We start from the raw sequence: 16,568 nt of genomic DNA on the forward strand, positions 1-16,568 counted from the left end.
ATCTGAAAAAAAATATTTTTTTTTCCTAGAGCAAACAACTTTTTTATTTATTTATTTTCTTTTTCATTTCCTCACATTTTTCTTTGCTAGCATAACAAATACAATGATGAAATAGAATGCCTTTTCAAAGTTCATTTTCATATCAAAGTTGACTATATAATTCTCTTGTTACATTATGTCATTCTTCTTCAAATTTTCACCACAATCAAAAAATTAAAAAGAAGAAAGAAAAAAAAAAGAGGGAATTATTTTCAAGTCAAAACAAATTGATGTTGAAGGAGTGAAGTAAATAGACCAAGAATAGTAATTAGAAAATGACATAGGATCCTTGAATTGTTACTTTTAAGGCTTTGTCCATAGAAAGATTTTACCTTTTAGAAAGAAAAAAATGGAGTCTTGTGTAATTGTTAACATACCATGTGATAGTAGTGTACTACTTTGACCCCACAATCTCATTGGACTTAGTGTATTTTTTTTTTAATTATTTTGAGAAAATAAAAAATAAATTTGGAGTATTATTAGTTAGTTACTACCATTATTATTATCTCCCTAATTCTTTCTTACCCATGTGAAAGTGAATCACAATAATATATATATTACTATTTACACTAGTTGTAGTTATCTCTTGATAGTATACATATTAATTGCATTAATCATCAAGTTGTATTTTTTATTGTGTATATAAAAATTTGTTTGACTAATATTTGATTATGAGTAAAAATAGACATATTGATAATTCTTTATTAAGAATAATATTTTGCTTGACAATTTTGTTAAGTGCATTGTTATGCATTAGTGTGGAACATAGTATTTTTATAGGTGACTTACGATTAGTTAATGATATTAAAAATTAGTTTTTTAAGTTATATGAGATCTAATACTTAGTTACACTAATATTGGTATGACACCGAAAAAAGTATTTGACACACCAGTAATATATTTTAGCAATTTTTTTTAATGGTAATATATAAATTATATTGAAGACTTTTTTTTCTTAGTTTAAAATCACAAATTAATTTGATTTATTGTACATAAAAGAATACAAGAATGTAGGTCATGTATTTCATGTGGGTGAAGTAAATACTAAAATAGGGTTGTTTTGTTTTGCATAATTAGTGGAGAAGAGGTGTTTTTCATGTTCCTTCATTAAAACCCCATTCTCTCATTTTGAAACTTCTTATAATTATTTTTGGACAACATGGATTTTTTCACCATATTATATTCATATACATAAATATATTTAATTATAAAATTATGATAACTTGACATTACAGGAGTCTTGGCTTGGAAACATGAAATAATTGTTTTTATTTGAAGTGCCGTTTTTGTTCATTTATCCAAATCCAAACATTTGCTTCTAAAATGAGCAATTGTGTGTTTTATTTTTTATTTTTTACAATTAATTATTGGGGTTTTTTATTTTTATATTTTAAAATATTTTTTTTGGTATTTTTATTGAAATTCATTTAGAACTCACAGCAACTAACAAAGTAATTTAAATTGTAACTAAAATTCATATAACAACTCATATAAAAACTATTAAAGCAACTCAAACTGTAATTTTTTTAAAAAAAAAATAGTATATAAAATAATTTACTTCAATTATTTATAACTTTTTATTTCATCTCTCTCCATTGTTAATGATTCTTTTTTCACTTTTTCTGTGCATTTATTTTGTTTAGTTGTAGTTGTAGACAAAGTATGTTTTACTCTTTCCTAAATTCAAATTAGGGAATGAGCCACATAAATTTAAATTCATTTTGAAATGAAAATGGGAAATAATTAGGAGAAAGCTATAGACCTTTAATTATGTTAATATCAATTTGTCAAAATAATTACTTTTTTTAGAAGATCTTTTTTATTTTCTTTTAATTATTGAGTATTATCCATCACAATATTACTTTATCAAAAGCTTGAAAAATATAAACTTTTGTAGCTTTTTAAAAAAAAAAAAAAGAGTTTATTTTGAGTAAAGCATAAAAGAGCTGTAATTTGTGTATTATTGTTGTCATTTTATGTATAAAAAATAAAAAATAATATTTATATATAGAAGATATTATATAGTGAGGTATGGGGCTAGTCTCTTGGGAGTCCATAATAATTGATGACAGCTTTTATTTTTATTTTATTTTATTTTTCTCAATACACATATTTCTGACATTTGATGATTTTTATTTTTTTATTTATTTAGATAGACAACTCAAATTCTCTTTTACCATTGTTATTTGGGAGTTCTCAACTTTTTGAGCTTCAGTATGAATAGAAGATAATATGTTATATCTTCAAGTAGATTTTGTTATGTTTTTGGTAAGGGTCTGTTTTGAAAGATATTATGTAATTTTGTAATTTAGAGTAATTAAGAGGTTTAATATATTTATTCAACTAATTATGAAATTAGAAGTAATTGTCTTCCAACACTTGCACAGCTTGCAACGAAATGTGTCCCGGTGAATACGAGATGTCCCTTATGTGAGGAGTTTGATGAGTCAATTTCTCACGTGTTACTTACCTGTAGAGTGGTCAAGCAAGTCTGGGAGAGAGTAGGCATCGGGACTTCATCGGCTGCTGCAGGGACAACTTTTCTGAACTGGTGTATCCTCATTTTCAAGACTTTGACAGCAGAAAAACAATGTCTTGTTGCTGCACTGTGCTGGGCAGTTTGGGGAGCTAGGAACGATGTTGTTTGGCAAGGAAAACCGATTAATATTTCAGCAATAGTAGCTTCTGCAAAAAGCTATCTTGATCAATGGCAAAACGCTCAAAAAACTCAAATTGAGTCATCTTGGTCTGAGCTTCAAGACTGTGATGGGACGGAGCGATGGATTAAACCACAGAATAATAGTATCAAGATCAACGTGGATGCGGCTATATTTGAAGGACAAAATCGGTTTGGGGGTGCTATTGTTATTAGAGATCATAATGGTTTTTTAATTGAAGGCCATACTAAATTGCACCAAGGCAACATTGCTCCTTCTGTAGCGGAGGCTTTGAGCTTTCGGGAAACCTTAAGCTGGATCAAAGATCACCAATCATATCCCGTATGGGTGGAGACCGACTGCCTTCTGGTCATTCAAGCTTTAAGGAGCTCGACTAGCTTGACTTCTTATTTTGGTTGTGTGATTCAGGAATGTAAAGCCATGTTGGCTAACTTAAGCAATGTTTATTTTTGTTTTGTTAAGCGGTCAGCTAATAGAGTCGCTCATGAGTTTGCAAGGGCGTCTTTATTTTATCCTGATTGTACTTTCAGTATGGGAAACATCCCTACTGAGCTGTTGCCTATTTTGGTGACAGAGTTTGAAGGTTAATAAAGTTTAATTTTCCTTTCAAAAAAAAAAAATTACACTTTTATTCTTTTGGTCCACATGAAAATGACATAATTACACTACTATTATTATTAGATAATTAATGTTATTTTTTTAATATAATTACAACTCTTTTTTGTTATTTTTTTTTTTGAGCCAAAAAAATTTTATTAAATCAAATTAGCTACCAAAATAGCTTCCAAACCAGCAGGGAAAAAACTCCCACGACAAACACAGCCAGAAATAAAATTTTAAAATAAAAATTTGTATATAATTCATTTAAAAAAATTGTATATTATTATTACAATATTCAAATAGTCCTTATATTTTAAAATATATTAATAGTATTTGAGTGTAGAATTTCTTACAATTTTTGCGCTGAAAAATCTCAAATGCACTAAGAAGAAAATAAAATTTTAATAATCACATAAGGATTCACCATTTAAAATTGAGTATTGCTATTAGGCACCAGTGGTGCCTAGCACCTTCTCGACATGTCGCGTTACGATTGGTTAGCGATACTCCCTAAAAGCTATTATATTAAATTATATGGGACCCGATACTTAGTTAGACCAATAGCGATATTGACACATAAGAGGGTAATAGGAACCATTGATGCCCTTTAGCATTTCTCTTTAAAATTAACGAAAATCATTGTAATGATTACAAAAAATCCCACTTAATAAGACTTGGGCTGACTCATTTAAACTTCTATCGAGAAAACTAAATAGTTCATTTTTTTTAAAAGAGAGAGGACATCGATGTGCCATACGACGAGAAAATAATCAATTGTGCATGCAATCAAGATGAACAGGTAGCCATTCTTCAGAGAAGGACCCTAATGAGATCGACTTGAGAACAAAACCTCATTCTTAAACTAATGATGTTGTTATAGTGAGATTTCTCTCACCTAGAAACTCGAGACAAGACTCCCATTTAAAGGACACGTATATTCAGATTTCCAATGGAAGCTGAAATGTCGATAAGGGGCTCCTCGAAATTTGATCCTCGCTAGGATAGAGCCAGCGAGATCTTGCGAGCACGACCAAAGTCAGATCGCGTAATTCGCGTTATGCAGGAAGAGAGAATGGATCCAACTCGCATGTGTCGGGACATATGCGAGTATCCTCTCTATACTTCTGCGAAAGCATAGAGATCAACTCTCTATGGTGCGATTTGGTCCCAACGACCCAATAGCCTTGATAAACCGCTATAGGCTCGCATGTCTAGGTTCTATCAGCTCGCTATGCGAGGTCTACAAGAGGTGATTGCTTAAGGACTCGGACAGTCCAAACGTAACGATAACCTTGCGGGCTCAACAAACGGAACATGAACAGTCAACTCGCAGATGCGGAAGACGCATACGTTGATGGACTTAGTAACTGTCACTCATTTATTAATGTTAACGTTGTTTGGGTTTAATTATTGCAATTCAATATGTAAATAATGGGTTAACAATGAATGTGATCCTTATGTAACCGATTGGACACCTACTTTGTATATAAAGGGGTGATCCACCATGAAATGGCACCTACGAATCCTTTGCTACAGTGGACTAAGCAGATCACAATCTGACTGAACCACTATAATTCTTTGTCTTATTGATATTTTCTAGCTTTGTTGATTGTTCTTGCATTCCCAGTCGAGTACTCGCCATTCTAGGTCGAATACTCGCACTTGTCACTTCTCTGAAATTCCTCTTTTTATATTAATTAAATAATATATTTTGGTGTTGCGAAATTCACTCGACAACATTTGGCGCCGTCTGTGGGAATCGACTAAAGATTTCATTCACTTCAAAGAACACTAATCATCATGGCTGGAAGTCACGCTAACAGAGCTAACAACGGGTCCATCAATATTGGAATGATGAGTGTACCACTGTCTGGAGCTGGAGTGCCACCTGTGGACGTCATCAACGGCGGAGTAGGGAGGAGCAATATCAGACCTCTCAACCTATTCCCAGAAACGACTGGCCCTCAAGTCGGGGACACATCCACGCCACCAGCAACCATGCATTTTCCCCCCGTCACTCCGGCGGTTGTATCCGAAGGAATGATCCAGCTCACCACTGATCAATATGCTGCGATTCAGGATCAACTGCGGGCACTACAAGCCGAAGTAGATGGACAAAGTCGAGCTCGACGCCCTCCTCGAGTTCCCGCCATTCGCAACGATAACCCTCAGGTAACAACTTCTAGACGTCATACTAACCGTGTACGCAGGGAACGAAGAACTAACCCTGAAGCTCTGGACCTGAACCATCCGATGTCAAGGGATCAATCCGCAAGGTTTCCAAACCAGAGCGCACAAATTGACAAAGATCCTGAGCGCCGTAATCCTCGCAGTCGACCATCGAGAGACAACGACGCAGAATCAGCCTCTTCGTCATCGCATGGTTGCACTCCGAGCAGGTATACAAGGTCCGGCTCTGTACAGACACAACAGGGAGGACGTTATCAAGTACACCGAGGTGATCTACGTGATCATCTCAACGCAGTTTTCAGGGCACACTCCCGTGGCCCATATAATACCGAGACACTCCGTGATCCCCAGGCGGTCGATCAGGGTGTCAACGCAGATAATAACCCGCCTATCGCGCCGATCGCGACCACTGGGATTAATGTCCCAGCAAACCTTGCCGCAGTAATTGCGAGCCCCGCAGTTGCAGCGACTCCAGCCCTTGCGACAGGAGGAATCGACCAAAGCATGCTTCTGCAGGCTTTGAAGATGCTCGAGCAGCAGCGTAAGCCTATATATAAGCTGCATGGCACCTCGCCTTTTACTACAGAGGTGCGGCAGGCTCAACTTCCAAAAGGGTTTCGTCTATCCGAATCCCTCAAATATAAAAGTATTTCTAACCCGATAGACTATTTAGAAAAATTTAATACTATAATGGAAGTAGACCAGGTACCACAACTCGCAAAGTGCCGCATTCTTCTGGCAACACTCGAGGAAAATGCTCATGATTGGTTCACCCAATTACCCGAGGCATCAATATCGACGTGGGAAACCTTCGTCGACCTATTCCTCACGCATTTCCAGGCCACAATGACGTATAGACCACCCTATACGACTTTGGCCAACATCAAACAAGAACCTGGTGAGTCTTTACAAGACTATTTCAAACGTTTTAATGCATAAGTAACAAAGGTCGAGAAGGCCCCCGAGTCTTCGCTTGTTTGCATGTTGATAACAGGTATCTTGCCGAGGACCGACTTTTGGAAGGAACTACAAGCTCGAAGGCCCGAGTCCTTAGTAGAGTTCTTCGCCATGGCCGAACCTCACAAAAGAATTGAGAATTCTCTAGCGGAGTTAGAGAAGGGGAAGGACAAGCGCCGGTCACCCATACCGCGGTCACGATCTCGCAGTCCGCGAGGGAAGAACTCTAGGGGCCGAAGCCCGAGAAGACGCAGCCCGCGAAGACAGCGAAGTCCGAAGCTGGCTAAGTCTCCTCCAAAGAAGGAGTCCTCGCCAAAAAGGAAGGGTGGACCTCGCTTCGTCAATTATACTGAACTCGCAGTTCCCTGAGACCATATCTACGCGATTGAAGAAAGGAACGGAGTCTTCAAGAAGCCGCCCCCCATCAGGGGGAATCGCGACCGGAGGGATCCTAAAAAATTCTGTAAGTACCACAAGGACATTGGTCACACTACTTTATAATGTTGGGTCTTGCAGGATGAAATAGAGGAGATGATCCGGAGAGGGAAATTCGACAAGTATAAAAGAAGCGAGGAAAGTCATCCCCAAGCGGATGACAAAGGAGAAAACCAGAATGCGAGTGGCTCCAGAACACCTCGCAATATCCTGACTATAATCGGAGGACCACACATCGCAGGCGACTCTCACAAATCACAAGAACGGTATGCTAGAGAAGCCAAGGAGAAGCCGCTTACCAATGTGAATAATCTTAGTGAACGGCCCGAGAAGCTCTTTAAGAAAGAATGCGATGACATCATCTTCATGGAGAGTGATGCGAGATGGGTCCATCATCCACATTCTGATGCACTGGTGATAGTCGCTAATATTGGTGGGGACAATGTCCATCGTATACTGGTTGACAATGGGAGTTCAGTGAATCTGCTGAATTTCCAAGCCTTCAAACAAATGGGGTTGCAAGAGAAGGATTTGCGACCCATGACATCGAGCATTTATGGCTTTTCGGGAGATGTCATAGCAATTAAAGGAATGATCAAGCTCCCAATCACTTTGGGAACTGCCCCAGTGACAGCCAAGTCAATGGCCGACTTCGCAGTAATCGACCAATACTCAGCGTATAACGCCGTAATTGGTCGACCAATCCTGAAGGAGATGAAGATCATAACCTCGATCTATCATCTGACGATGAAGTTCCCTACTCCCGCTGGAGTAGGTTCGGTGCGGGGAGTCCAATCCGACTCACGAGAATGTTATAACGTAGCCGTTAAACTCGCAGAAAAAAGGACGGTAAATGGTATATACCTTTTGGAAGCACCACCTCCTCGCTAGGAGATCCTCAGGATCGAGGAGGTACCGCACATAGACGAACCAGACTTGGATCCAAGAATCCTCGATCACACCGCCGCAGCCCAAGCCGCAGAAGACACAATCGAGATATGGTCGGGATATCTCCGCAAGTCATGTGTCATCGCTTAAACATTGACCCCAAAGTGCGAGGTGTCCGACAAAAGCGCCGCAAAATGGACCCCGCGAGGTACCAAGCGCTGAAAGAAGAAGTCGACCGCCTCCTTGCCTGCGGCTTTATACGGGAGTCGTTTTACCCCAACTGGTTAGCAAACCTCGTACTTGTGCCAAAGCCTAATGGCTCATGGCGCACATGCGTTGACTTTCCAGATCTAAACAAAGCCTGTCCCAAAGACAGCTTTCCTCTTCCTAGCATTGACCAGCTTGTCGATGCCACTGCAGGTCACGAACTTTTGAGCTTCATGGATGCATACTCGGGATACAATCAAATCCCGATGTATGAACCAGACCAAGAGCATACCTCGTTCATTACTGATCGAGGATTATACTGTTACAAAGTAATGCCTTTTGGTTTAATAAACGCAGGTGCGACTTATCAAAGGCTAGTGAACATGATGTTCGCAGATCTCATTGGAAAAACCATGGAGGTATATGTTGACGATATGCTCGTAAAATCACAACATGCGAAGGATCATATTGCCCACTTGCAGGCCATGTTCGACATACTGCGACGATACAAGATGCGTCTAAATCCATTGAAATGCGTCTTTGGGGTTGGCTCTGGGAAATTCCTTGGTTTTATGGTTAATCAGCGAGGAATAGAAGCCAATCCTGCGAAGATCAGGGCATTGGTGGAGATGCCATCACCAACCAAGCCAAAGGAGGTTCAAAGCCTCACAGGTAAAGTCGCAGCTTTAAACCGCTTTATATCCAGATCTTCTGATAAGTGCAAGGAGCTTTTTCAGATTTTGAAATGCAACAAAATGTTTCATTGGAACGAAAAATGCGAGCAAGCCTTCCAAGCTTTAAAAACGCATTTGGGACAACCGCCGATCTTGTCGAAGCCATTGTTCGGAGAAGTCTTGTCCATCTATTTGGCCGTCTCAGAATATGCGATTAGTTCAGTACTAATACGCGAGGACCAAGGACGCCAATACCCAGTGTATTACGTCAGTAAGCGATTACTGGATGCCGAGACGTGTTATCCCCAAATGGAGAAATTGGCTTTCGCCTTGATAATATCCTCAAGAAAATTGCGACCCTACTTCCAGGCTCACAGCATTGAAGTTTTGACGAACTTCCCCTTAAGACAAGTTCTAGCGAAACCAGAAGCATCGGGGAGATTGTTAAAATGAGCGATGGAGTTGAGTCAGTTCGACATCAAGTATAAACCAAGAACTGCGATCAAGGGGCAAGCCTTGGCAGATTTTATACTTGAATTCCCCAGCACTGAGGTGGCAGTCGTAGAGGATAGAAGTGACATTGCTATAGCAGGCAGAGAAACATGGACATTGTACGTCGATGGAGCCTCAAATAACGAAGGTTATGGCAGTGGGATCTTGTTAATCAGTCCCAATAATTTCAAGGTACACGCTGCTTTACGTTTTGAATTTTTTGCATCTAACAATGAAGCCGAGTATGAGGCTTTAATCGCAGGATTGAAACTTGCCCTCGAGATGAAAGTCGAGTATCTTCAGGCTTTTAGCGACTCCCAAATCGTGGTATGTCAGGTGAATGGAGAATACCTAGCAAGAGGCGGAAGATTGGTTAAATACTTAGCCATTGTTCGCGAAATAATGCAGAAATTCAAAAATGTAGTTGTATCTCGAGTACCGCGTGCTCAAAATGCCCACGCAGACGCATTGGCCCGTTTGGCCTCAACTAGAGAAGCCGAATTGCTCGATGTGATTCCGGTAGACGTACTGGCTCACCCAACCATAAATCAAGAAGTAATCATGGCGATAGACGACGTTCAGGAGATTACCTGGATGACTCCTATCCTCGCATATCTTGAGAAGGGGCTCTTACCCAATGATAAAGTAGAGGCGAGAAAATTGCGACAGCGAGCAGCCCGTTATGTAATATATGACCAAAGGTTGTATCGCAGAAGTTTTAGTCAACCGCTTCTCAAATGTATCAGTGGAGAGGACTGTGGTTACATACTTCGTGAAGTACACGAGGGGATTTGTGGCAATCATACCGGAGGTAATTCCCTTGCGTTAAAAATTATGCGGCAGTGGTATTACTGGCCAACATTGCGACAAGATGCTCTCGCGTTTGCAAAGAGGTGTGACAGATGTCAGCGAATAGCCATACACCCACCAGCCTCCGAGTAACCTCCATTCTATCACAAGTCCATGGCCCTTTGTAATATGGGGAATTGATTTAATCGGCGAGTTACCCAAAGGAAAAGGCGGAGTCAAATATGCTGTAGTCGCAGTTGATTGCTTCACGAAGTGGGCCGAAGCCAAAGCACTCGCAACCATCACATCAACGAAATTGCGCGAGTTTGTCAATACCTCCATCATTTGTCGTTTTGGCATTCCGCATAAACTCATTTCAGACAATGGAAAACAGTTTGACTGTAAAGAGATGCGACAGCTATGCGACGATTTGGGGATTAAAAAGGCTTTTTCCGCAGTTGCTTACCCGCAGAGTAACGGACAAACTGAAGCCGTTAATAAAATAATATAACACACTATAAAAGGGAAACTAGAAGATCGCAAAGGAGCTTGGCCAGACGAGTTATCGCAAGTCCTATGGTCTTATAATACGACCCCTCGATCTACAACTGGCGAAACACCCTTCTCACTTTCTTACGGGTGCGAGGCCATGTTGCCAGTTGAGGTTGGGGCAGGTTCCCTACGCAGGGATATTTTCAACATCTCGCAGAACAACGAGAATCAGCTATTCTGCCTTGATCTTTTGGAGGAAAAGCGTGACAAAGCGCACTTAAAAAATGCGGCTTACCAACAGCGAACTGCAAGATATTTTAACTCCAAAGTGAAAGTAAAAGCCCTGCGAGCAGGAGACTTGGTCCTTAGAAGAGTAATTCCAAATACCAAAAACCCGTCGCATGGGGTCTTTGGGGATAATTGGGAAGGACCATACCTCATCGCAGAAAAAATTGGTGATGCAACGTATCGGCTCGCAACACTCGATGGAACCGCGATTCCACGAGCATGGAATAGCGAGAGTTTGAAATTTTATTATCAATAGTACTCGCATTATTCGATTATGTTCACTCTTGTACTTATACTTTAGATATTTTTCAAAAGGAAAAAATCCTAAGTATAGGGGGGTATATATGCCCGAATATACTATTGATTATATGAATGAAATTACTTGTTAAATTTTCAAAAGTTTTATCAGCTTTGTAAATACTCCTACTTATTACACCAAGCTGTAATTTAAGTCGCAAATATATATATAAAACGCGAGTACCCATGTACTGCGAAATTGTTAAAGGATAGCTATCCCCGCGAGGATATAAATTTGTCCAAAATAAAAAGTAATTTGTCTAAGTACAAAAGCGCGAGTACCCTTGTACCGCATATATAAAAAAAGAGAATTAAAATTAAAAAACAACATAATATAGAGGATAATTAAGCATCTGGAGCAGCAGGAGTAGTCTCATCCGGAGCAGTCTCATCCGCGACTTTGCTGATGACCTCGTTCTCGACTTCTTCAGCTTTTTGCACCCTCGACCCCATCAAGAAGGTTCCCTCCCCCACCTTGGGTCTGAGTAGGCGACATGGCACGAAAAGCCTCGGCCATCTCAGCGGCTTCTGTTCCGAGAAGAGAGAAGTCGAAATCTGGAACTTTGGAAAGAGTGGTATAAATATAATCAGACACTGCCTGATCATACTGCTTCTTCCCATTCTCTTTCTCAGTCTCCAAATCGCGGGCCATCTCCACGATCGTCGCCTGCGATTTCTTGACCTCAAGCTCCGCCTGCTCCTTCGCCTTGCTGAGTTCTTCGAGCTCTTTCTCCTTAGCCTTGCTGAGTTCCTCGAGCTCCTTCTCCTTCCTCGCCACTTCTTGCTTCAGCTTTTTTATGTTCTCCTGAAACTGAGCATTTTGCCTCTTCAGCGAGTCGGCTTCCTTCGAATGAGTAACAGCAGCTTTTAGGAACAGAGTCATCGACTGCGCGGCCAGCTCGGCAGAGCGCGTAACAAGATCCTCATAAGGAATCTCGGCCAGGAACTTCTCTTGCATGGCTAAGAAGTCGCGAGCTCGAACAGGTGGATCGATTACGACTTTCTTCCCCTTGTCCTGTGCGGTCTTGGCCAGCTTCTTGGAAGAGTCTGTGGCAAGTGCAGCCATCGCATCACTCTTCCTCTTTTGGGGGACAACCGGCGAAGTCGTCGTTGTTCCACCCTTCGGTTTGATCTTCAGGACAGGTGCGGACTTCAGAAAAGTCATATCTACGAAGATAAATGAAAGATAAGTATAAGTCAAACTCTACCTATTAGTTTATAACAAGAGATAAATCACCTGAAATTGGTCAAGGAGTTTGCTTAGAAAGACGTTTGTCTATTCGCTCTTGCTGCCTCTCGGATGGCTCTTTGTATACTGGCTCCCTTTGAAGACTTGCGTTCTCAGGAATCAGCTGATGTTCTCGCAACTTCGCAGTTGTACACAGTAATCGCCAGTCGCGATCTTGTACTGGAAGGCTCCCGAGGATTTCAGCTGTCTCTCTGCTAGTCGCGTCAAGGGCCGGTCGAACTGGTCTATCTGCGATAACAACAAAGAGCGAGTAAGCAAAAGATCTCAAAAGTAATGCAGAAAATGTCTAAGTTAAAAAATACGCGACATACTAGGTCTGCGATTAAAGTCAGTTCTAATCCCAGGGACTTTAAAGACATAAAACCACTTCGATTTCCAATCCCCCATATTCGACACCATTCCTTCGACTCCGTTGATCTCAGAAGTCGCCCATTTGCTAAAGCAGTAGAAGCCATTATGAAGACCTACGCTTTTTATGTCGTAGAAATAGCTGAACTCTTCTACTGAGGGAGCCCTATGGACATACTCCATGTACATCGCATATAAGGCTAAGGCAGTGCGGTAGCTATTTGGAGTTAGCTGAAAAGGCGATACATCATATCGCCTGAGAATAGCTGCGATGAAGGGATGAAAGGGGACCGATACCCCACACCGAAGGATGGGTATTGAGACTACCACATCCTCTGTGGGAATGATCGCAGGGTTAGTAAACGGAAGATGCGCTCTCTGAGATGGCTTAGGTCGCTGAAACGCGAGTCGCAACAAATTTAACCTCACAAAGGTGGTGAAGTCTGATTTGGAAACTCTCGAAATTAAATCCTCACACGCGAAGGGTTCATTCAGCTGGGAATCGTCAACCGAATCTGTCCCACTCCCCTCCGCCTCCTCCTCTTCCTCACCTGACTCGCGAACTAGAGTCGTCCATTCATCGTCCATCTCCTCGACCTCGATGCCAGGAGCATGCCTCGAGTGGATAAGGTAGTCGCGTGCCGACACCGTGGACTCGCTGTCTCGAATATCGATGGTCCCAGGTTCTGCGAGTTCTTGCACCATCTTTTCGATGTCCACAGAAGACATCGGGCCTAGCTCTATTGGAGCGGCCTCCTCTTCGAAAAGCGAAGTGGGGAGAAAGCTGTCCTCCTCCTGGTCAGCTTCACCGTCGAATGCACGACCTCTGGAGCCGAGTTGTTGGCTATCCGACAAGTCGCTCATCTGAAAGATAGAAGATCTTTTCAGCGTGATGGATGTGTGAAAAGCAAAGTAAGTGATCTCACCCGCATTAAACTATAAAGTCGCACTCGATAGAATGGTCAGCCTCCTTGCGAATACTGACCATCCCCTCAATATGCGATAAGAGATAATGCTTTCTTGGGCGAGTAATTCACGCATCCTGGGCCAAGCGGTATACCTCCAGAAACGGCTGGGAGTTTCCCAGTGACTCAAGGGGTATGCATTTTCAAGCATAATCCTGAAGTTACTAGGATACCCCCACCGTTCCGAGACTACCTATCAGCCAAAGAGTACGATCATTTGAATATCATCGCATATTGCAAATGGCTGGGTGTACCTCAGTATCTCAAGGGGCATATAATCGCATATATGACCATTAGAATACTGAGATACACCCACCATTTGGAACGGCGATTGATACCCTCGCAACTCAGCCCGCGACATATAAAAATCCTAAAAGATCTAGCTAACAGTCAAATGAAAGTAAATCTTGGCAATACGCGAGTATTCAAATTGTTCATCTGAATACCAGCGAATATTCGAGTTGTTCATCTGAATATCCGCGAGTATTCAAGACGTAAAACAGTGCCTATATATTGTGTGCGGTTATGTCAGTTTACAGGTCATATTCTATGAATTTACCCAGGTTTCTTACCTAAGACACATAGCCTCATAAACACATACAAGCATACATTCCTAAAAAAGCCTCTAAAATACCAGAACCCAGAAAGTAAAGCATTTTTTCTCCAAACAGAAAACGAAAATGCAATGACTTGAAAACTAACCTTTAGTTTTGATTTCTGCGATTGCTCTCGATCACTTCTGAGATTGAGAATATTGTAGAAAGATTGGTAGAAAATCTGGAAGTGGGTTTTGAAGTCTCTGTAATGGAGGGAAGGAGGAAGTTAAGAACAAGAGGGAAAAATGGAAGTTTTGATTCGTATCAAAGGGTTTAAATACCCATATCCCTCATTAATTGGGATTACGACACGTGGCAACCAGAATGCCTAAGGTCGCCCAATCTAACGGCCAACGATGGCCACGCCTACACGAAAACCGAGGAGTTTTGTGACGTGGCACCATAAATGCAATAAAAAGTAATAATTACAGCCGTCATTTTTCGAAACCCTCGACGGGACAACCAAAAGGTCACCTCCTCGTGACAACCTTTCACCTGTCTCTCGAGTAATAGTTTCCCTCAGTGACCGCATATGTCACGTCGCGAAACTAGGGGCATGTGTTATAGTGAGATTTCTCTCACCTAGAAACTCGAGACAAGACTCCCATTTAAAGGACACGTATATTCAGATTTCCAATGGAAGCTGAAATGTCTATAAGGGGCTCCTCGAAATTTGATCCTCGCTAGGATAGAGCCAGCGAGATCTTGCGAGCACGACCAAAGTCGGATCGCGTAATTTGCGTTATGCAGGAAGAGAGAATGGATCCAACTCGCATGTGTCGGGACATATGCGAGTATCCTCTCTATACTTCTGCAAAAGCATAGAGATCAACTCTCTATGGTGCGATTTGGTCCCAACGACCCAATAGCCTTGATAAACCGCTATAGGCTCGCATGTCTAGGTTCTATCAGCTCGATATGCGAGGTCTACAAGAGGTGATTGCTTAAGGACTCGGACAGTCCAAACGTAACGATAACCTTGCGGGCTCAACAAACGGAACATGAACAGTCAACTCGCAGATGCGGAAGACGCATACGTTGATGGACTTAGTAACTGTCACTCATTTATTAATGTTAACGTTGTTTGGGTTTAACTATTGCAATTCAATATGTAAATAATGGATTAACAATGAATGTGATCCTTATGTAACCGATTGGACACCTACTTTGTATATAAAGGGGTGATCCACCATGAAATGGCACCTACGAATCCTTTGCTACAGTGGACTAAGCAGATCACAATCTGACTGAACCACTATAATTCTTTGTCTTATTGATATTTTCTAGCTTTGTTGATTGTTCTTGCATTCCCAGTCGAGTACTCGCCATTCTAGGTCGAATACTCGCACTTGTCACTTCTCTGAAATTCCTCTTTTTATATTAATTAAATAATATATTTTGGTGTTGCGAAATTCACTCGACAACAGATGTAAACTAAATAGTTTATTCTATCAATTAGAGACAAACAGCTAAAAAAATAAGAGCAAGATGCTACTTTAGAAATTTCCTTAACAATATTACATTTATTAGAGTTAGTCGTACATTGTTAATGTGTAAAAATAAATTGTGATATATAAGATGAATGGACTACTCCTCCCATTGCCAATTAGTTTTGAGATGGAACCTTATTCATCTAATTCCCAAATTCTAATATGGTATCAAAGCCACTTGTGATATGTCGTGAGCCCAAAGTGCCACCAATTCAAAAAGTCGTTTGTGATTCGTTGTGAGCCAATGTGTTGTCGGTCTAAAAAAGATACTTCCGTTAATTCATAAATATGGACACGTGGAGGGGTCAAATGCATTACATTTATTTATCTTATTTTAAAATTTAATATTCTTAATATCAAAAAACTAAATACTACTTAGATGCAATACTATAAATTATCATAGCTGATTGAACCTGTGCAGTATATATTGAATCGAAGTGTCAATGTCACGTGAAAATTGTTATGAGAACTGTTTTTTTTTTTTTAAAACAAGTAGCATTTAGTTTTTGATATTAAGAATATTAAGTTTTAAAATAAAATAAAAATAAATGTAATGCATCTGAACCCTCTACGTGTCTATATTTATGAGTTAACGGAAGTGGTAGTAACGGTATAAGAGAATTGTAACAATAGGTATTTTTGCCTTCAAAAATAAACATTAAGTATTTAAGTGTATAAAATTTAAAACATTGAGTATTTATGCTGCAATTTATCTTTAATTAAACTTCTTCTATGTTATATATGGTGTAACATTTTATTGAGAAAAGCTTTCAAGAATAATAGACAAGCTTTTAATGTGACAAGTCATCTCATGGCCTTTAGTAGAATCACTCAAATAGCAAAACTTTCAAATTTTAAATATGGAAATTTGATAAAGTTTAAAGTAGTGCAATT

The 16,568-nt window shown here is 40.3% G+C and overlaps 1 protein-coding gene across 1 annotated transcript; it reads left to right on the forward strand.

Moving 5' to 3' along the window:
• The first annotated feature begins 2,271 nt into the window (after positions 1-2,271).
• LOC133039383 (uncharacterized) lies at positions 2,272-3,305 on the forward strand. The gene is made up of 2 exons (XM_061118269.1): positions 2,272-2,307; positions 2,427-3,305. The coding sequence occupies exons 1-2, from the start codon at positions 2,272-2,274 to the stop codon at positions 3,303-3,305; spliced, it is 915 nt and encodes a 304-aa protein (XP_060974252.1).
• The last annotated feature ends 13,263 nt before the right edge of the window (positions 3,306-16,568 follow it).

This window comes from Cannabis sativa, chromosome 6, assembly GCF_029168945.1.
Source record: "Cannabis sativa cultivar Pink pepper isolate KNU-18-1 chromosome 6, ASM2916894v1, whole genome shotgun sequence".
Lineage (NCBI taxonomy): Eukaryota > Viridiplantae > Streptophyta > Magnoliopsida > Rosales > Cannabaceae > Cannabis > Cannabis sativa.

Bases quoted from the DNA above. Each gene is read 5' to 3' on its own strand.
- LOC133039383 (XM_061118269.1), top strand. From the start codon at position 2,272: ATGTTATATCTTCAAGTAGATTTTGTTATGTTTTTG. The intron at 2,308-2,426 runs GTAAGGGTCTGT...ACACTTGCACAG, and splicing joins TAGATTTTGTTATGTTTTTG to CTTGCAACGAAATGTGTCCC.